Source organism: Myxocyprinus asiaticus, chromosome 13 (assembly GCF_019703515.2).
Source record: "Myxocyprinus asiaticus isolate MX2 ecotype Aquarium Trade chromosome 13, UBuf_Myxa_2, whole genome shotgun sequence".
NCBI lineage: Eukaryota > Metazoa > Chordata > Actinopteri > Cypriniformes > Catostomidae > Myxocyprinus > Myxocyprinus asiaticus.
Genome location: NC_059356.1, coordinates 48,467,998 through 48,493,845, shown reverse-complemented (window position 1 = coordinate 48,493,845; position 25,848 = coordinate 48,467,998). Strand labels below are relative to the sequence as shown.

Genomic DNA, 25,848 nt, shown 5'->3' with positions numbered 1-25,848 from the left:
TCACAAATCCAGTAGAAATTTAATTGATTGTTAGATGATTCATATTTGATCCCTTGGTTTCGTTTCCAAATTATGATAAAAAAAAAAATGTAATTCCATGAATCTTGTAAAGCCACATTCCATATATATTATTATATATTACATTTATTATATATATAATATACATACAAATATACTATATAATATATATGTATAATGACACCCTTGAGTGGGGCGCTCATTTTTGCGCATCTCTCTCTAGAAAATGGGAGCGGGGATTTTTAGACGGTGAAAAAAGACCACTTTGGTCCCCCTGTCAATGACGTCAGTGACCCACCTGCGTGTTTTTCTGCTCACGCTCGCGGTGGAAATCAAAGAAAGCCACTTCAAAGGAGCGGGTCCAGGAGAGCGTTGTTTTGGAGATTTTAAAGGTGCGTACTGCTCTTTAAGTTTCATAACTCAAATTTACTGAATAATATCAGCCCACAGTGAGAGTTTCCTCTTGCATTTACTACCGTTTTGTTCCATGTCCTGTTGACAAGTAGTAAAAAAAAAAAAAAGAAAAGAAAAGGTTCTTTACATTGAGCAGAACCCTCTTCATATCAAGAACCATTTTGGGCTGTACAGGGCTGTTGTGTTGCCATATGGTTCTTTGTAGATTAATAAAGATGTTTATAATAGCTTCTTCAGATCAGTGATGTGGTTTCTGGGTTCACCAGTAGGCAACATAAATAGATCTTACTAAAAAAAACAAAAAAAAAACATAGAGTTTAAAAGATTCACCTATTGTATAATAAGAACTTCTCCTATGTGAAAACACATTCTCCTATAGCATCATATAGAAACTTCAAATGTGCTCCTGTTGCATCATACAGCAACTTAAAGGTTCTCTTAACGGCATCTGGTTGTAAAATAATTTTTGTGTATCCTTTTGTATTGAAGAGGAGTTTTATTTATCAGACTTTTCTCTTTTTTCCCCATTTTAAATGACATATAGACCTGTAGCTCTGAAAACAATTGTATTCACCAACGTTCAAGACCTGCCTTTTATTTCAGAGCTTGATGGTACATTCATTCAGATCATTTTGCCCTGCAGTCTTGATGTTTCCTTAAACCCCTAAACTCAAATAACTTGAGGAAACATCAGTGACTGATGACGACACAATGTGGGTTCATCTTCTCCACCACACACTCTGTTTTTACACATTTCATCTTTCTCTTCTCCCACTCCCACACTGTAATTCTCTCCAGCTATCTCATGAATATTCCTTCTGTTTTTCATTCTCTCTTCTAAGACTGTCAGTGAGTTATTAAGTCTCAGATTGTGTCTTGTGAGTGATATTTTCATTCATTAACACTCGAGTTTCTGTGCTCAGAGTCATTAGTCCAAATCAAATAGCATCATTCAAATATCATTTATTAAACAAGCAATCTGGAATAACTGATTGTGATCAGTCAATTCTGGCATTCTGCAGTAAAATACTTTTGTATAATGACACTAAACTGTATGATCCCTGTTCAGTCTGTTAGTTGAAACTCATAATTTTGAGGATTTAATTATTTTATTTCATCTTAAATTGTCTCATAGCGCCATCAAGTGATGTATCAAGACATAAAACAATTAAATCTGACCTTGATCACTTTTTGCCACACATTATGTAGCCTAAATAATTATGATTACTGGTTATTATATATCAGAATTGACATATAATTTCAAGTATACATTCATAACACATGAGAAATAATCTAAAGAAGACAGAAAACTGCAGTGATGTGGTCCAGAATCACAGAAACTGAAAGAACAAGTTCTGATATGATTATAATTATTATGAGAGAATCAAATACAGATTATTAATTATGAATAAACTCTTGTGATGTTGCTGAAACACTGTCAGACATTTTCATGTGATTTCTGTCAGTGTTGTTATTGATTAAACCCTCTTTAATACTCATTTTCTACTGTATATATACTTTAATGTTTCTGTTGAATTATATCACTTCACTGAGAAGATATCACAGACACATAAGTTGAGTGTACGTGTTTGTTAAGTGTAAGTTTCTAGATATTTCTCTGGATAGTTTTAAATGTTCACACTCAACAGACACTTAAACATGTGTTTAATGCACAAGTAAACTATTCACAACATATTCAGACACTTAAAGACTTCATGTGTGCATTATGAAAATAATACACCTGTTAATCGAGTATTTCTACAATGACATCTGTAACTGAAACCTTCTGCTTTTGTGTGATGCTGCATCCACACAGATAAAAGAATAAAGTCTAAAATCACGTCATATCAGTCGTTTACAAAGATGAATAAACAAATAATAGAGTTTCACAATTCACAATGATTTTAGTCACTTAAATTATTTTATAATCTATAATCACAATCAGTCAGAACTGTGATTTTCTGTCACAATCAGTTGAACTGGTAAAATCCTCAGAGGGAATATGAAATCATAATTCCAGAAGAATGGCAAGAGTGTGTGTGTAAATGTGTGTGTGAATGTGTGTAGATGTGTGTTAGTTACAGGATCAGAGAATGACACTTTTCCTCCGTCATAATCCAGATGAACTCTCACACGCTCAAGATACTGTATGACAGGAAACACAGTGGAGGGATGATCTGAGGTATAGTGAGAATACTTCATCCTCATCATACTGCACACTCCAGACATCAGTGTTGAAGAAAACTCTTCCCTTCCTCTGATTTGATGCTGTAGTTACTCCAATAATCCAGTAATTCATTGTCTTTAACCTCCACATCCCAGCAGTGTGTTCCTGAATTAAAACCCTCTGAACCCAGAACACACTCAAACCAGTTAAATCTCTCTGGATTATCTGGAATCGGTTGTCTGTCCTCACTGTATCTCACACTGGTCAGATCATCAGACAGGATCAGAAGTGGATGTGCAGTGTTTGGATCCAGAATCACAGGAGCTGATGAGAGAAAACAACTGTTACATACTGTGACGTATTCTGAATATACACAAAAACAAAGTATCAATTTTAAATGCTTCCTGTGTTATCTTAATATTTGAAAGTTGTTATTATGTTAGTGTGTCGGCGGGTTTAATGCCACTTTCAGATTCATATTTTTTCTCAGTTTAGGGTGTTATTGTGCTACTGTTGTATTTGACAGTGATGTGAACACACAATGCTGCTCTACTGCTCAGTTTCGGTCTCAACATTAGGTGTGTTTGACTTGAACTGCATCTCAATTTGTCGTTTGCAGTCGGACGAGCTGAAAAGAGAGTCGTCAAGTCGGACACTTGCGCTTCTCGTTGTCTGCTGAACCCACATCAATCACAGAAGATCACGCAATGTTTGCTTTCTTTATTGCAGACGAAGAGGAATTCAGATAGACAGATGCTTGAATTTTACACAAAATAATCAGAAACATTATTCATTTGAAAAGTTTATGTGCTGTTTAATACAGTGCCTGTTGGATGAAGTCAAACACACCTAATATCTTTGGAGGGCGGGGCTTTGGAAACAGTGGGTGTGGCTAATTCAATAGTTAAAGACTTCACTTAAAATCACTTACAACACCTTTAATAACGCATCAATATGAATATATGCTCTTCAAATCTGAACACATGACACACAAGGAATGTAAAAACAAACTTGTTATCAATACTTGCAAAAATGTGTTATATCTTTTACATACTCTGATGAACTCTTTTAATAACAACCATCAAATCTACAGAAGTTATCAGGAGCGGTTCTTTGATAACTGAAAACATAGTTTTCAATTTTCATCATGAAATGTAATTTACATGAGGAGTCTCACATTTACATCCAAATTCATTTACACAGAACGGAGCACAAATCTCAAATACGGCAAAATATAAAATAAATATAAATCTATACAAATCTAACATAAACTAAATACAAATAATCTGGATTCTGTCAGATTTACTGAGTAGAAACTGTCAGTCTGTGTGACACCCAGATAGTGAATGTTGATTTAATCAACACACTCTCACGGTGAAATCAACAGGATTCGTACGACTTTTCTAAATTTGGCTAATTCGTATGATATCGTGCGACTGCACTCATTTGAATTCCTATGACTTTCACTACAGCCAATAACGTCGCAGGACATCATTTCCATCTAATATGTGACAATTACTTGCTTCTGTCGCACACAACAGCTTCATATCATGTTTACACACTCGACTGATTGATTAAGTTTAGATAAGGGGTTTGGATAAGGGCATAATATTAATAAGTATGTGCTTAACGACTCGTGCGCGAAACTCACGTTTACTTCCACATTAGACATCCGGGAATTTGCACGTGATAAAGTCACACGAGTTTATGCGAACAAAATCGTGCGACATCACACGAAACAGCCAACTCGTAAATTATTTACGACTTTTCATGAGATCAGGTTGGATTTAACTCTAATGATTTATTGACTGATCACAAACTTTACAACTAAAAATAGACGTTGAATCGACATCTTGCTATCTAGGCAATCATGTTTGGGTTAATGTGTTCATTACACTAAAGCTATCAGATACCCAACGCAAATATCTCTGTTCAAAAAAATATAAATAATTCCAGCAGCAGGGGCGGATCTAGTGGAGGGGACACAGGGGCACCGGCCCCAGCTGAAATCTGATTGGCCCCTTCAGTGTCCCTGTCCTGGAAAAGCATTTGAAAAAGTTTTTATACTTGTGTCACCAGCGCAAGCCCGAATATCCAAGCAACATCATGACGTACTGTGTTGACAGAAACATTTGTGTGAATTACAGAAGATCTCGCGCCAGGAGCGCTAAATTAAAGAAAGTTCAACTTTTATGTCTCGAAATATGTCTCGAGACCCCTGTGTTATACTTCCTGTTTCTCGCTGCATGCAGTGACACAGAAGAGAAGCACACATCTGAAGCACATTTAACTTGTACTGCAGTAAAATAACCGAGAATTCTGCTCGAAATGTTGCGTTTGTGCTTAGATTAAATATCAGCTGTATCTGGGAGAAATAGCGCCTGTTTTCATCACGCTTTCTTTGCGTACTTTATTATGGTTTATTATCATGCAGTAACACACTGGCACACTGGCACACCCCTAGATCCGCCCCTGGTTTTATAGACTCACTCTTGTGGACAATGTCTTGCATCTTCTTCCAGACTCTGAATGTCAGGTTTCCCAAGTAATGTGGCACATGAATGAAAGCTCCAGAAGTCATCTGTGGATCCGGCTGTGATCTCTGGGCTCTGGAAGAACATTCAGGAGTCAGTACTGCAGTGACTTTGACTTCACAACAATAGAGAGGAGACACTTACCTTTCCATTGTCACTTTAAAGTTCTGCAAAATACAAAAAAAAACACTTGATGATCTCCTCAAATGATCAATAAGAGCAGAAATCAATGATGAGAGTTTGACTGTCACCTTTAGAAATGACACATCATCATTGGCTTTCATCATTTCCTCCATGTCTTTGATTGTGTGTGAAAGAGCTGAGATGTGTGTGTTCATCTCCTCAAGCTTCTCCTTCATCATCTGACTCTTCTGCTCCTCTTCCTCTCTCAGTGCAGTGATTGTAGCTTCTTCTTCATCTCAGAGAAACTCATGAAGCTTCTTAAACTCCTCTTTAATCTGACGCTCTGTGTGCTCAGCTTGAGTCTGAAATCACGTCAAATTCACTTCAATCAGCTCTACATTCACACACATCACATCATTTATCACCAAATGTGTTTGATTCTTCATTCTGTATCCTCACCTTGATGTGTTGAACTGCTTTATCAAACTTTCCTTTAATGTTTTTTGTGTGTTTGAGTTTCTCTTGTAAAGACTTCAGTGCTGTATTGAGTTCCTCCTGCAATTTAACAAAGTGAAAATCTGTGAAACTGAAGCTGCTGAGAGATTACAGAAATATGTTCATGATGTCGATTATATGATGTATATTGTTTTTGTCATTAAAAATACAGAACATTCTGACAATGACTTGAATACACCTTTTCTATGATGAGGATATTTACATTTCTCCATTAAAATTTCTTTCGATATTTTTGTGGGGCTGAAATCCTTGTAAACCGTAATTAGTTTGGAAGAATCTTTTATTATTATTTCTTTAAAGAAATGAAGTTTTGTTTAAAATATCAACAATTCAAAGTGAGTGTGTCATCAGCAGATCCTCCTCCAGGGATCGCCAGAGTCTTCAAACTCGAAACTCAAAACTGCATAACAGGGTGAAAGAGTTAGAAATGAAATCAATAGATTGCCATAGGGAATAGGGAGCGATCGATCAGTGTTTAAAGAAGGTAAATAAATAAAAGCTAAAGGCCGGCTGATTAAAGTTCCCTATCTGTCACTCACTCGACGTTGGTGTCGATGTAGTGACACTAGGGGTCACTCTTGGGAGCCCGAGACACCTCTGGTCTTTGATAAAAGGCCAATGAAAATTGGCGAGTGGTATTTGCATGCCACTCCCCCGAACCTACAGGTATAAAAGGAGCTGGTATGCAACCACTCATTCAGATTTTCTCTTCGGAGCCGAACGGTCATGCTCACTGAGCTGAATACTACTGTTCATTCACCTCTGCTGGATCTGACGGCGGCATTTCAGCGACTTCTCCCTCCTCTGCACTGGTGCACTGCAGAGAATGCCCCTGGGCGCTTCGGCAGAAAAACTAGAGAGTATATTTTCTGAAAGAGCATTTTTCCCCTCTAAAAGAGTATACATTTCTCTAAAAGAGCGCACACATGGAACGTCTTTTTAAAGACGCGTCTTTTTAAAGATGCTTTTCCGATTGTGTGTTATTCCTGGTTGTGCTCGTTATCTCTCGCCTTCTAACGGTCACGATCACTGTCTTTCGTGTCTGGGCACTGCTCATGCGGAGACAGCGTTCGTGGATGGTCATGTTCTCATTGCGAGAATATGTTCATGGCAACGTTGCGGTCGCGGCTCGCCTTCGTAAGAAAGCGAGCCACCCCAGAGGCTCCCGCCTCGGTCCTTTTACCCACGGGTTTGAGGCCAGCGCGGCTAGCACTGGGGGCGATTTGGGGACCCCAATGGGACCGCCTCCGCCTGGTATTCCCCCGCGGACTTCCCATTCCCCAGCACGCTCGTCTGCCCCGATCGGGCTTCCGGGTGAGTCCGCCGGCTCATATCACGGCGAGTTCGACCTCTTATTCAGAGCCCGCGAAAGTGATGAGCTCTCGAGCGCAGCATCGGAGAGCAGGCTCGTCCAGTCGGAAGCCACAGCTGGGCTCCTCCCTTCGGGGTCGATTGGCCAGTCACAGGCTGACGCGGAGATGACGACATGCTTTCCCGGGCAGCCGCGAGCGTCGGTTAGAGTGGATTTCACCGCTCTTCCCTGAACCCTCGCGGCTTGGTGATTGGTCCCTGGGCTCGCGGCGCCACTCAAAGCCCCGTTCCTTTCTTCCCGGAAGTGCATGAAGAGCTGACAAGGTCGCGGGAGGCACTTTTTACTGCCCGGTCCCAATCTTTTCAGCTTCCCCACTCTCACTACCCTCGATGGTGGGGCGGCCAAGGGTTATTTGGCAATCCCCCGGTGGATAAATGCCCGCAGAGCGCCACCACCTGGCGCGGGTGCCCAAAGTCCCCTGTCCAAGGCCCGGGATTGATGCAGGAACTGCGCTCGGCGACCGACCTCGCTCTCCGAGCGACGGAGGTCATGGCGCGGTCTCTCGGGCGGACGATGGCCACACTAGTGGTCCAGGAGCGCCACCTTTGGCTCAACCTGGTCGAGATGGATGAGGCCGACAAGACACGATTCCTTGCTGCCCCCATTTCCCAGGCGGGCCTATTCGGCGACACCGTCGAGGACTTTGCCCAGCAGTTCTCGATGGTAGAGCAGTAGATGGATGCTAGCCGGCATATCCTGCCACGGCGCGGCTCAAGATTCCGCACCCCATCTACTCATCGCCAAGGGCGTCCCCCTGCGGTGACTGCACCGGCTCCGCCGCAGCCTGCCCCTTCGGCCTGGCCCCGGCGTGGAGCCCACCGCAGGAAGCAGACGCCACCCGTCTCGCGGCCGCCCAGAACCCGTGAAAGGCTTCAAAGCGCCCTTGAGATGGGCGACCCAGGGACAACGAAACCCGCTGCTCTGGAGCTGGTAAGCAGATCTTCATCTTTTTGTTACCTTTTGCATTTAATTGCGCTGCATGCCCAATTGGCTGCAGTACTCAAGAGCTCAGCAAGAGTGGTTTCCTTGTTCCCTGGGTCACGTATCCGGTGTGTATGGCTGTCATCACGACCACCGTCCACCACTCCATTTGGCAGGTTGGCGCTCCAGCGGCGGTTTCCCGCCCTGAGCGCCCAGCTGTGGCACAAATCCACCCCCGATGTGACAGTCTCCACGGGTCACGAGGACAGGCCTCTTCCTCCCCCATCCCAGGCTGTTCCGGGGGTGGTCACAAGGAGCCAGGTAAGTGCTTCGATGTCCTTAGACTCAGCACGGCCACGACGTGGTGTGGCACCTCGAGCTCCGCCCCGCCGCGAGGCCCCACCTGCCGGTACATCCAATGACATTGTCCCTTTGGTCCCCCTTGCGCGGAACTTGGACGCATGGCTTGCGCCTCCCAGTCCGTCACGAGGGCTGGTCCGGACCGTCCGACTCGGCTGCGCGATTAACTTCGCCAGGCATCCGCCCAGGTTCAGCGGTGTCCACTTCACCTTGGTGAAAGACGAAAACGCTGCTACCTTGCACGGAGATCGCTACCCTCCTACGGAAGGACGCGATAGAACCTGTCCCTCCAGCCGAGATGAAGAAAGGGTTTTACAGCTCCTACTTCATTGTACCAAAAAAAGGCGGTGGGTTGCAGCCAATTTTGGACCTGCGAGTACTGAACCAGGCTTTACACAGACTCCCGTTCAAGATGCTGACGCAAAGACGCATTCTAGCAAGCGTCCGGCATCAAGATTGGTTCGCGGCGGTAGACCCGAAGGATGCGTACTTTCACGTCTCGATCCTTCCTCGACACAGACCCTTCCTGCGGTTCGCGTTCGAGGGTCAGGCGTATCAGTACAAGTCCTCCCTTTCGGCCTGTCCCTGTCTCCTCGCCCTTGCCCCGTTAAGGGAGGTGGGCATTCGCATTCTCAACTATGTCGACGACTGGCTAATCTTAGCTCACTCTCGAGACGTGTTATGCGCACACAGGGACCTGGTGCTCTCACACCTCAGCCGACTAGGGCTTCGGGTCAACTGGGAAAAGAGCAAGCTCCTCCCGGTTCAGAGCATCTCTTTTCTCGGTTTGGAGTTGGACTCAGTCTCCTTGACGGCGCACCTTACGAACGAGCGTGCCCAGTCGGTGCTGGCCTGTTTGAAGGCGTTCAAACAGAAAACAGCAGTTCCACTGAAACTTTTTCAGAGGCTCCTGGGGCATATGGCATCCTCGGCGGTGGCCACCCCACTCGGGTTGATGCATATGAGGCCGCTTCAGGGCTGGCTCCAGACTTGAGTCTCGAGACGGGCATGGCGCCACGGGACACACCGCGTGGCCATTACATCGGTCTGTCACCGTCTTTTCAGCCCTTGGACCGACCTCTCATTTCTACGAGCAGGTGTTCCCCTAGAACTGGTCTCCAGGTGCATCATGGTCACGACAGACGCCTCCAAAACGGGCTGGGGCGCTGTTGGCAACGGGCACGCAGCCACCGGCCTCTGGACGGGTCCGCAGCTGCGTTGGCACATCTACTGCCTCGAGTTACTGGCAATTCTGCTCGCCCTGCGGAGGTTCTGGCCGTTGATCCAGGGCAAGCATGTGCTAGTTCGGACAGACAGCATGGCAGCGGTAACATATGTCAACCGCCAAGGCGGTCTGCGCTCCCGCTGTATGTCACAACTCGCCCGCCGTCTCCTCCAACGGAGTCAGCACCACCTCAAGTCGCTGAAAGCCACTCACATCCCGGGCAACCTCAACACTTTGGCGGACGCGCCGTCACAACAGGTTACCCTCAAGGGAGAGTGGAGACTCCACCTTCAGGTGGTCCAGCTGATTTGGAGTCGATTCGACAGGCACAGGTGCACCTGTTTGCCTCCCAAGAATCTTCCCCACTGCCCGCTCTGGTACGCCCTGACCGAGGCCTTCCTCGGCATAGATGCGCTGGCACACAGCTGGTCCCCTGGCATTCGCAAATATGCATTTTCCCCCAGTGAGCCTGCTTGCACAGACCCTGTGCAAGGTCAGGGAGGATGAGGAGAAGGTCGTCCTGGTAAGCACCCTACTGGCCCGCCCAGACGTGGTGCTCGGACCTCACGCTCCTCACGACAGCTCCCCCCGGGCAAATTCCCCTGAGGTAGGACCTTCTTTCTCAGGGAAGGGGCACCATCCGGCACCCGCGCCCAGACCTCTGGAATCTCCATGTCTGGCCCCTGGACGGGATGCAGAAGACCTAAGCTGTCTCCCACCTACGATGGTAGACACGTTCACTCAGGCTAGGGCTCCCTCTACGAGGCGCCTGTATGCCTTTAAGTGGCGTCTGTTCGCTAAGTGGTGTTCTTCCCGTCGGGAAGACCCCCAGAGATGCGCTGTCAGATCAGTGCTTTCCTTCCTGCAAGAGAGGTTGGAAGGGAGGCTGTCCCCTTCCACCTTGAAGGTGTACGTTGCTGCCATAGCAGCACACCATGACGCAGTCGACGGAAAGTCCTTAGGGAAGCATGATCTGATCATCAGGTTCCTAAGAGGCGCCAGGAGGCTGAATCCCCCCAGGCCGCGCCTCATTCCCTCATCGGACCTCTGTAGTTTTTAAGGGTCTACAGAGAGCCCCCTTTGAGCTTTGCAGTCAGCCGAGCTTAAGGCACTCTCCTTGAAGACTGCCCTCCTGACTGCGCTCATTTCCATCAAGAGGGTAGGTGACCTGCAAGCGTTCTCTGTCAGCGAAACGTGCCTGGAGTTCGGTCCGGGCTATTCTCACGTGATCCTGAGACCCCGACCGGGCTATGTGCCCAAGGTTCCCACCACTCCTTTTAGGGACCAGGTAGTGAACCTGCGAGTGCTGCCCCAGGAGCAGGCAGACCCAGCCCTGTCGTTGCTGTGTCCGGTGCGCGCTTTACGCATCTATTTGGATCGCACGCAGAACTTTAGAGTCTCTGAGCAGCTCTTTGTCTGCTTTGGTGCACAGCAGAAAGGAAGCGCTGTCTCCAAGCAGAGGATTGCCCACTGGCTCATTGACGCCATAACTATGGCATATCTCGCCCAAAACATGCCGCCCCCGGTAGGGCTACGAGCCCATTCTACCCGTGGTGTAGCGGCTTCTAGGGCCCTGGCCAGAGGTGCCTCTCTAACAGATATTTGCAGAGCAGCGGGCTGGGCAACACCCAACACCTTTGCAAAGTTCTACAACCTCTGGGTGGAACCGGTTTCGTCCCAGGTAGTGGCACGCAACACAAGCGGATAAGCCCGGGATAGCCGGCCGGGTGTATCGCTTGCACGTAGCGCCTTCCACCTCCTTTTGAGCTGAAGACATGTGCTGTTAATTCCCAGTAGTGTTCACAAAAGTTGTTCCCTGGTTGACTTCCTCCGAGCCCTGTGGCAGTCGAGTTTTCGGAGAGACTCGTTTCCGGCCCAGTACATGCGCTAACTAAGAGCCCGGTTCTGGGGTAGGTGCTCCGCATGTGGCGGTTCCCTGTAAGGCTAACCCCATGTGATCTATATCTTCCGCTAATTCATTTCCCTGCTGGCAAACTGCGTCTTCCTTGGGCAGAGCCCCTCTGCCCCAGTCTCCATGTTGTAGTAACTCCTTCCCCATTGGGCAGGATCTACCTTGAAGGCTCTCCACATGGTTGGAAAGACCATGTGATGTATTCTTCCACTTAAATATCCCCCCCTCTCTTGGGGCGAGGTATGGTCTCCGCGGTGTCCTCCCCTTGGGAGGGACACCCCCCGACTAGACCTGGCGGCCCAGTCGGATAATCCCCCTTCTTTTTTAGGGAGTGGAGAAAGAGAAGGGGAAAGAGGCCACGAATGGGTTAAGCCTGTCTCTATCTCTGGGTAGTCGACTTGTCCCCAAAAAGGGCCGTTCGACACTCATAACTGTGTTGGGGGAGGTTACGTGTCGACCTGGTGTGCTGGCTATGAGGCACACAGCAAGTCTGCCCACCACACACCGCCAGTTCACGTAACACAGTTCAGCCTTGTGGCGTTTTGTATAGGGATCCCTGTGTCACTACATCGACACCAATGTCGAGTGAGTGACAGATAGGGAACGTCATGGTTGCTGGTGTAACCTCCGTTCCCTGATGGAGGGAACGAGACGTTGGTCCCTCCTGCCACAACGCTGAACTACCCGCTGAAATGGCCGGACCTTATATCGGCTCCTCAGCGTAAAACCTGAATGAGTGGTTGCATACCAGCTCCTATTATACCCGTATGTTCGGGGGAGTGGCATGCAAATACTACTCGCCAATTTTCATTGGCCTTTTATCAAAGACCAGAGGTGTCTCGGGCTCCCAAGAGTGACCCCTAGTGTCACTACATCGACACCAACGTCTCGTTCCCTCCATCAGGGAACGGAGGTTACACCAGTAACCATGACGTTTTCATTCAGAGATAGTCAATGACATGCATCAGCTGCATAAAGATAGAGTGATCTCCAAGACAGACACAGGATGCCTCCTATAGCAGGACATATACACACAGAGCACTTTATTAGGAACACTATAATCCTAACTAAGCTCCTGACCTGTATCTGCATGATTTTATGCATTGCACTGCTGCCACATGATTGGCTGATTAGATAATCACATGAGTAAGTAGGTGTGCAGGTGTTCCTAATAAAGTGCTCGGTGAGTGTATGTGACTCTATTGGACTAAAATTTACACATTAATAAAAAGATGAAGAACAACAAACATTTTAAGTGTTAATTGGAGTAAAAATGAGTTCAGGCTCAACTTGTGCATTTATAAAATTATAAGCTTCACATTTCTGACTTTAGACCCTCCAAAAATTGGCCCCATTCACTTCCATTGTAAGTGCCTCGCTGTAACTCAGAGTTTTGCTTTTGTTTTAAAGGTGGAGTAAGTCATTTTAATCAAATACACTTTTTGTCAAATTCCGTGAATATCTCTTCACAGTCCACTAGCTGTCTGTTCTGTGTGCGCGCTGAAAATAAATCCAGTGTTTGTACACAGCTATGGCTCTGTAAATGGGAAAATAAACAAAGTGGATCGGACCAAAATGATTTTTTGTGTTAATCAACATTAGAGCACATTTGCTGTCGATTGAGCTTAACTTCTATTGAACCAGGAATATTCCTTCAACAGTTACTGGGGGTGCGTTTCATTTAGAAGAGATCATCCATATGGCCTATTCCACTTTCAGACTTTACTTTCCACTACGAGAGCTTCAGATACATTTATTATTTACTTTAAAATACATTTTCTATTGGAGCAAGAGTGAACACAGTTGCCATGACTTTCAAAACCCTTCATCAGTAGTACAGATGTCCAGTGTTGCCAGGTTTGTTTGACATTTTCCAGCCCAATGATTGCTCAAAACCCGCCCAAATAGTGTATATGAAAATGAAATGCACATTAACCATAATATTACAGCAATGCCTTTACAACCTTTACAACACAATTAAGCAACGCAAAGATAAAGTTTCCTAAAACCTTTCCATTTACACATTTTTGTTTATTCACACATATAAACACGCACAAAAAAGACACAAATATGCTGCCCTGGGATTTCAAGAAGCCAAATAATGGAAGTATGCCATTGTGCTATGATTGCAGTTGTTTTTGCCATTCAGTAGGCCTATTTTTGAATTAATATGTCATCTAAAGGTTATATATAATCTGTCCTAACTTTTTACGCTGTTATGGATCATTCCAAATGTCAAGAAAACTGTAAATCTTTGTAGTCATTTAATAAGGTGAATTCGCTAATACACAGAACAGTCAAAGTTCCTAGACAGCTGTGATCGTGATGTAACGCCGCTGATTCTGTGCACACATCCATGAGTCAGGAAAGAGCAGAAAATTCAAAAGTCACTTTTAAGTCGTGTTACTTTATGATACTACTATGATCACCATGAGTGCCAACTTCTCGATATATCCCGCAGTGTTCTCAACAACATTACGCTTCTATCCAAAAGGCATTAGAGGCCTGGTCATGGGAGAAACTCAAAGGTGCAATTTACAGATAAGTCCTGGCATTAAACACCACTTGACATCTGAGTCATTTCCCCATTTTCGACATGTTCTCTTACATTTTTACCACTTTGTCATTGTTAAGATTGTCTCATTTCTATCACAAAAATCAACGAGCAACACCTGCAGATCGCGCACATTCAGAACTTACTGGTGGATGTGCCAACTCGTATCTCCTCTGAACAGGATTAAACACATTTTCTGTCAATCAGTGTTCAGGCTATTTGATTGAATGATTGTGTGTGGAGACGTTTTCTTTATTTTAGTTGCATGGGCAATGGAAATTCTTAATTTTATCATTTTAAAAGCATCATTTTAATATCATTCCAAAGCAGCCCAAATTTTGATCACCGGCCCAAGCACATTTTTCCCACACAAATCTATAGAAAGTAGCCCAATTGGGTGGGAACCCGCCCAATCTGGCAACACTGCAGATGTCTGATGAGGGCCCTGTTGGTGGATGAAACATCATGAGGTTTTAATCTCATAAAGTTGAGACTTTTTTTATTTTTTATCATAAAGAGTGAGTGTTGCACCTTTTCTTACTGAAGATGATACAGAGAAATACTGTATATGTGTAGATAAATTACATACATGTTTTATCCTTGGATATGACTCAAGATAATTTTTTTGTACCTTGTAAGACGGAACAACTTCACTGATGGGTCTGAATTTATGATTGATGTGTTTCTCTGAATCTCTGCACACTAAACACACAGGCTGTTTATCGTCCAAACAGAAGAGTTTGAGTTTCTCTCTGTGTAAACTGCAGAGCTCCTCACATCCTGATCTCTCCTTTAGGAATGAATCACATAAATTCTTCAACACCAGATTACGAGGAGGTTCATCTCTTGAAGATCTTCTTCTGCAGATGGGACACTCCTGAGTTCTCTTGGTTTTCCAGAACTGTTGAAGACACTCTTTACACACACTGTGACTACACGACAGTAAAACAGGATCCTTGTAGATTTCACAGCACACGTGACAAGAAAGATCTTCCACAGATAGTGAAGCCATGTTTACTGTTTCTAAAAGCTCCAACGATCTGAACTTTACTTTCACTTTCTGAATGTTGCTTTCAAGAATGAATAACTATCAGAATCACCAAAGATCTGCTGTCTACTCTGAAACTAACTTCACAAAAATCCTTGTTGAAAGTGTTTCCCTTAGTTCTGCACTGATCACTGATTCCTTTTTTTGGTTTTGTCCAAATATTCACAGAAGAGTCAGTACGACAGTAAAGAGAGAAATGAGACAGTCACTTCCTGGTGAGTGTTGTATGAGGGTGGAGTTTCTGTGTCTTTGTGATCTCTGAATCTATCTTGAGTTCTTTGAATCTTTGCCTGTCTCATTTAACTCAGATCATTGGATTATAATGTTGTATATTCACATATATCCTCATTACAGATATACATATGATTTATTAAGTCTAGGGGTTAAATGAAAAAACAAACAAATAAAACACATGTCCAGCTTCTGAGGCACCATGCAGGAAGAAGGGAAGAGAGCTCCAGCCTTATAAGGATCGGACATCTTAAATAGGCTAATCCCAATTAGAAACAGGTGTAGCAAGGTTATAATAGTTTTTAAATTTTAATTTAGTTTTTATTTCTATTTAAATTTCAGTTTTTATATTAACAATATAACAGACAGCAGCAGGTCTATTAGGAAGCATTTACACATTGCACAGATCGGATATTTTGAGGTATAAGATTATTGTCCTCTTATCTCTTACTCGTATTGTATCCTCATGTAATACAGTACAACAACAGCTGTATTTACATTAATATCTCTTTGACAGCAGATTTGGTATCTTCAAGAGCGGCATTTTGACCAAGAAGTGAGTTTGACTGTTCATGCGCGCAGCTGCATTCACTGCGATACACGAACGCACACATGCAGACATACACATGTGAGTGTTTGAAAGCAGCCGGCTGTACTCATACAGAATTGAGTCAGTACTCGGTACTGCCGATACTTTTAACGCCAGTTGCAATTAAAATATTAAACTGAGCGGAGATTCCGCGGCGCCCCAAGCCAGTCGTGGCGGCACCTCAGGGTGTGTTCCCGCTCTGTTGCTAATCCAGTGAGGTCTATTATCGCCGTTTTTGTGTCATCTTCATGTTACGGTAATGGCGGGTTTAAAGGTTCAAAAACATACCGCCACAAAAACGAAAACAAAATATTTTTCAAGATTATTTTTATTTTTATTTTAGTTAGTTTCAGAGCCATGACCATTTATTTTAGTTTAGTTTCAATTTTTCCAATTATGCTATTTTCTTTTTTATTTCAGTTTACGAAAATTTATATTTACATTTAGTTTTCGTCTTTGTATGCGCGCATACATTTTGTCATAATCCAGTCCGCGTGCCTTGATCGCACGCCAGCCAGATCTTCTCGACTTGGGGACACGGTCTTCGGCTGTGCGCATCATCGGCGCATGCGCCGGCCATTGACTCTACTATAAGAGTACCACAAAGAAGTTGTAGGGGGCATGCATCAAACGCGCTTGTATTCGCTCTTGATCAGAAGAGTACAATCACAAAGGAAACGCCGTCCACCAGGCATGAGCCAATCTGGAACGCACAAAAACGAAGTATACCTGGGCCTTTAGCCTCATTTGACTAAAAAGGAGGAGGGGTGAATGCTTGTAAGGTAGCAACCTTAGCCTTAAAATGGGTTGCCAGCACTTTGGGTGCATAACCTTCCCTGGGCTTAAAAATGGCCTTTGACCTTCTCCAAACCCTACACAGAAGTTATTGACCAAAAGGGCCTGAAAATCCACATTACATTTGACTGATGCCAAATCCATTAGCAGTACAGTCTTTATTGAGAGTATGCATAAGATTTTCACCTCTAGTGGTTCAAATGGGGGACTATGAGTGCATTTTATACTAGTGCCAAGTCCCAGACCGGGACAGTGGTGGGGCGAGAAGGTCTCAAACTTATACCTCACAAGAATCTACTGACTTTGGGTATTTGTCTACAGACATGCCCTCAATAAGGTCATGAGTAGCTGCTATAGCAGCGACATATACTTTAAGCATGGATAGAGTGAGTCCTGCATCCAAACACCCTTGTTTAAAAGAGAGTATGTTCTGCACAGGGCAATGCTTTGGGTCCTCACCTTGGGAGGAGCACTAGTTAGCAAAGAGTCAGCACATTAAGGCATACAGCTGCCACATTGAGGGGGCGCTGGCCTTTTGTATGGTGTTTGACACCAGTTGCGACAACACTATTTTGTCAGACAAGCCCCGTTCAGAGGCCAAACATGCAGTCTTCATAGCTATATATACAAATATAATATATAACATATATGTATAATGACACTAAACTCTATGATCCCTGTTCAGTCTGTTAGTTGAAACTCATAATTTTGAGGATTTAATTATTTTATTTCATCTTAAATTGTCTCATAGCGCCATCAAGTGATGTATCAAGACATAAAACAATTAAATCTGACCTTGATCACTTTTTGCCACACATTATGTAGCCTAAATAATTATGATTACTGGTTATTATATATCAGAATTGACATATAATTTCAAGTATACATTCATAACACATGAGAAATAATCTAAAGAAGACAGAAAACTGCAGTGATGTGGTCCAGAATCACAGAAACTGAAAGAACAAGTTCTGATATGATTATAATTATTATGAGAGAATCAAATACAGATTATTAATTATGAATAAACTCTTGTGATGTTGCTGAAACACTGTCAGACATTTTCATGTGATTTCTGTCAGTGTTGTTATTGATTAAACCCTCTTTAATACTCATTTTCTACTGTATATATACTTTAATGTTTCTGTTGAATTATATCACTTCACTGAGAAGATATCACAGACACATAAGTTGAGTGTACGTGTTTGTTAAGTGTAAGTTTCTAGATATTTCTCTGGATAGTTTTAAATGTTCACACTCAACAGACACTTAAACATGTGTTTAATGCACAAGTAAACTATTCACAACATATTCAGACACTTAAAGACTTCATGTGTGCATTATGAAAATAATACACCTGTTAATCGAGTATTTCTACAATGACATCTGTAACTGAAACCTTCTGCTTTTGTGTGATGCTGCATCCACACAGATAAAAGAATAAAGTCTAAAATCACGTCATATCAGTCGTTTACAAAGATGAATAAACAATTAATAGAGTTTCACAATTCACAATGATTTTAGTCACTTAAATTATTTTATAATCTATAATCACAATCAGTCAGAACTGTGATTTTCTGTCACAATCAGCTGAACTGGTAAAATCCTCAGAGGGGAAGCTTCATAAACACTACGAAAGAATGGCAAGAGTGTGTGTGTGAATGTGTGTGTGAATGTGTGTATATGTGTGTTAGTTACAGGATCAGAGAATGACACTTTTCCTCCGTCATAATCCAGATGAACTCTCACACGCTCAAGATACTGTATGACAGGAAAGACAGATGATACAGACACATTGTACCCCACACTCCAGACATCAGTGTTGTAGAAATCAAATTCCTTCCTCTGATTTGATGCTGTAGTTACTCCAATAATCCAGTCTTCATTGTCTTTAACCTCCACATCCCAGCAGTGTGTTCCTGAATTAAAACCCTCTGAACCCAGAACACAGAAATAGCCGTCAAATCTCTCTGGATTATCAGGAATTGGTTGTCTGTCCTCACTGCATCTCACACTGGTCAGATCATCAGAAAGGATCAGAAATGGATGTGCAGTGTTTGGATCCAGAATCACAGGAGCTGATGAGAGAAAACAATAGTTACATACTGTGACGTATTCTGAATATATGTTCATTTAGGATACACACTGCTCTCTTGGTTTTTCTTCCCTGTTGTTTTCCCTTTTGCCTTTTTGTTTCCCCTATTTTTCAACTTAATGGGATCTATTTTTTTCTGTCTCTCTCTTGTCTCTCTCCCTTTCGCAGGATTGGACCAACATTAATAACTCCCCATCTGTGATTGGTTTGGCCAAAGAGACCAGCGTATATAAGAGTCTGCTGAACCCGCAGGAGGAGCTCGGCTCAATTTTGCAAATTCCTGTGTTATCTTACTATTTGAAACCTGTTATGCTAGAGTTTTTAAAATTAAGCTCACCTAGAAAACCACTGTGGATGACAAAGTTTTAAAGCAATGAAATTTATAATGAACGCTATTAAGTTGTTTTCGTGTTTTGTTCACCAAAGTGTTTATAAAATAAATAAATAAGTAATAACCAAGTGAAGGCTCAAGCCTCAAGGGCTCCATAAATGAGTTAAGAAGTTACTCCGTTATGTTAAATATATGAGAGAAAATTCAGTAGTTCGTATGTTAATGTAATCTTGTGTTGAAGCAGTAAACGTATTTGGCTTGCTGTCTGTATACTGGAGGGCTCAGAGCTCGAGACGCGACTCGAGTCCTGATTACCCCCCCGCGAACTTTACTAATTTAGATAATGAATCTAGAGAATAGGTGGAGGTGGGGTGGAGGTGGGATGTCAGGAGAGTTGTCACAGGAAGCAGGAAAGCAGCGGCTTATATACTCCTGCTTGCGGGCTGTGATTTGTCAGATTAAAATGAGCATGCTCCTCCCGAATATCTGTTAATTAACTCCATTTAGTAAATGATAATTAATGTGTAGATTGGAAAACAGATATTCTTGTGGGCTGGACAGTTACATTGTATTAACAGGGGAGTGAAATGTGCTTCTGTGATTATTGGGTTCAAACTTGTACTGGGATTTGTGCTGCTTTTGAACCATATACCAAAGCAGTCACGCAGTTTCACCTGAATGAAGCTTCGGACATCATGGGTCATGTGGTTTTTCCCAAAATGATTCAAGCTCTGAAACAGTTCTTCAATGTGAAATGTGTCGTTGTTTGGTCATAAGCGTCAAAGCTTCCGTTTCGAACATCACATCACTATGCCAGAGTGTTTGCTGTGTGTTTTTTGCTTGTTTGCTGTTGTTTACTTGACATTGTTACTGTTGTTGTCATTGTAGGAGTTGTTTTTCAGTTCTATAACCCACATTTTCTTTTTTGTAAGGTTTGTAAATATTGTACATTGCCAGCTACTTGGGAAGCTTTAGGGAGTGGGTGCCAATTCTTTTGTATATATCCATTTTCTCTTGCTTCTCGTTAGTTGGAGAGTTCGATTTATTCTTTTAATTTTTATTTTCTTTCCATTGTCAGGCAATTTAATTTCAGTTGGGAGTTATTCTTCCCCAGTAGTTTACTAAATATTACAAACTCAATACTACATAAAATCTCAATTTTAAAATCTCACATTTAGACTTGAATTTTGAGAGCAGAGTTGTTTTGTGGACTCACTCTTGTGGACAATGTCTTGCATCTTCTTCCAGACTCTGAATGTCAGGTTGCCCAAGTAATGTGGCACATGAATGAAAGCTCCAGAAGTCATCTGTGGATCCGGCTGTGATCTCTGGGCTCTGGAAGAACATTCAGGAGTCAGTACTGCAGTGACTTTGACTTCACAACCATAGAGAGGAGACACTTACCTTTCCATTGTCACTTTAAAGTTCTGCAAAAGACAAAAAACACTTGATGATCTCCTCAAATGATCAATAAGAGCAGAAATCAATGATGAGAGTTTGACTGTCACCTTTAGAAATGACACATCATCATTGGCTTTCATCATTTCCTTCATGTCTTTGATTGTGTGTGAAAGAGCTGAGATGTGTGTGTTCATCTCCTCAAGCTTCTCCTTCATCATCTGACTCTTCTGCTCCTCTTCCTCTCTCAGTGCAGTGATTGTAGCTTCTTCTTCATCTCGGAGAAACTCATGAAGCTTCTTAAACTCCTCTTTAATCTGACGCTCTGTGTGCTCAACTTGAGTCTGAAATCACGTCAAATTCACTTCAATCAGCTCTACATTCACACACATCACATCATTTATCACCAAATGTGTTTGATTCTTCATTCTGTATCCTCACCTTGATGTGTTGAACTGCTTTATCAAACTCTTCCTTAATGTATTCAGTGTGTTTCAGTTTCTCTTGTAAAGACTTCAGTGCTGTATTGAGTTCCTCCTGCAGTTTAACAAAGTGAAAATCTGTGAAACTGAAGCTACTGAGAGATTATAGAAATATGTTCATGAGGTCGATTATATGATGTATATTGTTTTTGTCATTAAAAATACAGAACATTCTGACAATGACTTGAATACACCTTTTCTATGATGAGAGTGTTTACATTAGTTTGGCAGAATCTTTTATTATTATTATTATTATTATTATTATTATTTAAAATTACACTGTTTTTTGCAGTTTATTCAGTACACTGAATAAACTGCCTTTGTGTGTTTGTTATATAATGAATTGTCTTACATCTCATACATATTCTTATTGGAGAGAGCTATAGTCAGAGTCTGCTATCAAACAAGAACATTTTGCAAAAGGTATGATTCATTTGCAGCACTACACATCTCTGTTCTGATTGCCGCTGAACTTTTCTGGTTCCGTTCTCCATTAGAAGCAATGCAAAACTACAGAAACAAGAGATCAAGATGGAGAACAATAACCGTTTTAAGTGTACCATGATCAATGGAAACATGGGAAATGCTTCACACTGCCCCAGTGTTCAAGCCAAATCTACACCCTTGGGTTCGTGATATCAACGTAAATAACCTCGGGCCATCGCTTAAGGTCATCTAACACTCAGATGTTCAGGCATCTGTAATGAATCGTGAAAACAGTGTCAAATCAAAAAGCATGATATTTGTTTTAGAATGTAATGAAGCGCACACACCTGTACAATCATGCAAGCTGTGCTGAATGTCACATCGATGCTTCAATAAACAATATCCATTAGAATTTTTCTCCAACGTTTGCACATTTAGAGAAATATTTATGGAGTTTCGTAAGTTTACTTCATATTGCTTGTGAAAAAAAAACTTTCACATTTTCTTCAGAAAAGCCTTTAGCTGTGAAACGCTCTCATATGTGTGTTATACGTAATTTTTCAGAAAGCTAAGAGGTGCCAGAGCATGATTTTCTCTGAAAATAGCTGCCAAACAAAATTATTTCATTAATATCATTGTTCCCTATCGACGTTGTGTTGATGTAGTGACACTAGGGGTCGCCCTTGGGAGCCCCAAACACCTCTGATCTTTGAGAAAAGGCCAATGGGAATTGGAGAGTGGAATTTGCATGGCACTCCCCCGGACATACGGGTATAAAAGGAGCTGGCTCGCAACCACTCATTCAGTTCGCCAGGCGCCCGCCCTCCCTGTGTGCAGAGATCGCGACCCTTCTGCGGAAGGACGCGATAGAGCCTGTCCCGCCAGCCGAGATGAAGAAGGGGTTCTACAGCCCCTACTTCATCGTGCCCAAGAAAGGCAGTGGGTTGCGGCCAATCTTGGACCTGCGAGTACTGAACCGGGCCTTGCACAGGCTGCCGTTCAAGATACTGATGCAAAAACGCATTTTAGCGAGCCCCGAGATGGGCATGGTGCCACGACACACATCGCGTGGTCATCACACCGATCTGCCGCCGCTTGTTCAGCCCTTGGACGGACCTTGCATTTCTGTGGGCAGGGGTCCCCTTAGTGCAAGTGTCCAGGTGTGTCATTGTTATGACAGATACCTCCGAGCTCCTGGATAGGGCCGCGACTGCGTTGGCATATCAAATGCCTCGAGTTGCCTTGAAGTGGCATCTGTTCGCTAAGTGGTGTCCTTCCCAACACGAAGACCCCCAGAGATGCACAGTCAGGTCGGTGCTTTCCTTCCTGCAAGAGAGGCTGGAGGGGCGGCTGTCCCCCTCCACCTTGGAGGTGTACGTGGCCGCTATAGCGGCGCACCATGATGCAGTTGACGGTAGGTCTCTCGGGAAGAACGACCTGATCATCAGGTTCCTTAGAGGCGTGAGGAGGCTGAATCCTCCCAGACTGTGCATCATTCCCTCATGGGGGGGAACGAGACATTGTGTCCCTCCTGCCACAACACTGAACTACCCACTGAAATGGCCGGGACCCTGTCTCGGCTCCTCAGCACAAAACCTGAATGAGTGGTTGCGAGCCAGCTCCTTCTATACCCGTACGTCCTGGGGAGTTGCATGCAAATTCCACTTGCCAAGGCCTTTTCTCAAAGATCAGAAGTGTTTGGGGATCCCAAGAGCGACCCCTAGTGTCACTACATCAACACAACGTCTCGTTCCCTCCATCAGGGAATGGAGGTTACGAAAGTAACGAGGACGTTTATTTGTCTTACTGCCATCATTAGATTAAGATGCACAAATTATGTAAGTAGACCGTTATGCTTTTTCCAATGAAACAGACCTCTGAGCTGCCATCTCCACCTCTAGAAGAAATTAGAAAACATTCATTTTCAATTGGAGCAAGAGAAATCTATGACATTCAAAAAACCCATCATCAATAGTACAGATGTCTGATGAGGGCCCTGTTGGTGGATGAAACATCATGAGGTTTTAATCGTATTTTTTATCATACAGAGTGATCATAAAGATTTTCTTATTGAAGATGGTACCGAGAGATACTGTATATGTGTAGATAAATCACATACATGTTTTTTTCATTGAATATCAAGAAAAAAAAAATTTGTACCTTGTAAGATGGAAGAACTTCACAGATGGGGAGAAATTTGTGGTTGGTATGTTTTTGTGAATCTCTGCACACTAAACACACAGGCTGTTTATCGTCCAAACAGAAGAGTTTGAGTTTCTCTCTGTGTAAACTGCAGATCTCCTCACATCCTGATCTCTCCTTTAGGAATGAATCACATAAATTCTTCAACACCAGATTACGAGGAGGTTCATCTCTTGAAGATCTTCTTCTGCAGATGGGACACTCCTGAGTTCTCTTGGTTTTCCAGAACTGTTGAAGACACTCTTTACACACACTGTGACTACACGACAGAACAACAGGATCCTTGTAGATTTCACAGCACACGGGACAAGAAAGATCTTCCACAGATAGTGAAGCCATGTTTACTGTTTCTAAAAGCTCCAATGATCTGAACTTTACTTTCACTTTCTGAATGTTGCTTTCAAGAATGAATAACTATCAGAATCACCAAAGATCTGCTGTCTACTCTGAAACTAACTTCACAAAAATCCTTGTTGAAAGTGTTTCCCTTAGTTCTGCACTGATCACTGATTCCTTTTTTTGGTTTTGTCCAAATATTCACAGAAGAGTCAGTACGACAGTAAAGAGAGAAATGAGACAGTCACTTCCTGGTGAGTGTTGTATGAGGGTGGAGTTTCTGTGTCTTTGTGATCTCTGAATCTATCTTGAGTTCTTTGAATCTTTGCCTGTCTCATTTAACTCAGATCATTGGATTATAATGTTGTATATTCACATATATCCTCATTACAGATATACATATGATTTATTAAGTCTAGGGGTTAAATGAAAAAACAAACAAATAAAACACATGTCCAGCTTCTGAGGCACCATGCAGGAAGAAGGGAAGAGAGCTCCAGCCTTATAAGGATCGGACATCTTAAATAGGCTAATCCCAATTAGAAACAGGTGTAGCAAGGTTATAATAGTTTTTAACTTTTAATTTAGTTTTTATTTCTATTTAAATTTCAGTTTTTATATTAACAATATAACAGACAGCAGCAGGTCTATTAGGAAGCATTTACACATTGCACAGATCGGATATTTTGAGGTATAAGATTATTGTCCTCTTATCTCTTACTCGTATTGTATCCTCATGTAATACAGTACAACAACAGCTGTATTTACATTAATATCTCTTTGACAGCAGATTTGGTATCTTCAAGAGCGGCATTTTGACCAAGAAGTGAGTTTGACTGTTCATGCGCGCAGCTGCATTCACTGCGATACACGAACGCACACATGCAGACATACACATGTGAGTGTTTGAAAGCAGCCGGCTGTACTCATACAGAATTGAGTCAGTACTCGGTACTGCCGATACTTTTAACGCCAGTTGCAATTAAAATATTAAACTGAGCGGAGATTCCGCGGCGCCCCAAGCCAGTCGTGGCGGCACCTCAGGGTGTGTTCCCGCTCTGTTGCTAATCCAGTGAGGTCTATTATCGCCGTTTTTGTGTCATCTTCATGTTACGGTAATGGCGGGTTTAAAGGTTTAAAAACATACCGCAAAAAAAAAAAAAAAAAAAAAAAATATATATATATATATATATATATACTTTTATACGAATTATGTATACGATTATTTTTATTTTATTTTAGTTAGTTTCAGAGCCATGACCATTTATTTTAGTTTAGTTTCAGTTTTTCCAATTATGCTACTTTTTATTTTTATTTATTTCAGTTTATGAAAATTTATATTTACATTTAGTTTTCATCTTTGTTTTAGTTTATGATAATAACCTTGAGGTGTAGTCTCTTTACTAGGGCCTGTAGAAACACAAGAAAAGAAATGAAAACAATGCGAGCACAATATCATCCATGACCCAGTGGGACATTCCTGGCTTGAAGACGGCCAAACCCTTTGTGCAGCCTCTAAAGCAACCAAACAGTTGTTCTGATACCCTGAATTGACCCATTTGGTCAGTGTACAGTACATGCTTAATGCCCTCACAGAGGAAAGAATGTGTAGTCTCTTAAGGCCAAAGTGTACTTGACGCGTCTGCATTGGTGATCGCTACACGCACAGTATGTGTGACGTAAATTTCATCATAATCCAGTCCGCGTGGCCTGACCGCGCGCCAGCCAGATTTTCTCGACTTGGGGACAATGGTCCTCTGCTCTGCACATCGTCGGCACATGCGCCGGCCATTGACTCT

At 42.8% G+C, this 25,848-nt stretch overlaps 1 protein-coding gene and 1 pseudogene across 2 annotated transcripts; both read right to left on the bottom strand.

The window, feature by feature from the left end:
- Window positions 1-1,007: 1,007 nt before the first annotated feature.
- On the bottom strand, window positions 1,008-15,191 carry LOC127449889 (nuclear factor 7, ovary-like; annotated as a pseudogene).
- Window positions 15,192-18,043: 2,852 nt separating this feature from the next.
- On the bottom strand, window positions 18,044-24,310 carry LOC127449858 (nuclear factor 7, brain-like). 2 transcript variants are annotated; one of them, XM_051713460.1, is made up of 6 exons: window positions 23,672-24,310; window positions 21,045-21,140; window positions 20,714-20,947; window positions 20,610-20,632; window positions 20,422-20,540; window positions 18,044-18,857 (listed from the first exon to the last, which is right to left on the bottom strand). In XM_051713460.1, exons 1-6 carry the CDS (start codon window positions 24,050-24,052, stop codon window positions 18,337-18,339), a joined length of 1,374 nt encoding a protein of 457 aa, XP_051569420.1. In that variant the 5' UTR covers window positions 24,053-24,310; the 3' UTR covers window positions 18,044-18,336. The 2 variants fall into 2 exon arrangements, with proteins under 2 accessions (XP_051569420.1, XP_051569419.1); XM_051713459.1 differs by having other exon boundaries at window positions 20,610-20,947.
- Window positions 24,311-25,848: the final 1,538 nt, after the last annotated feature.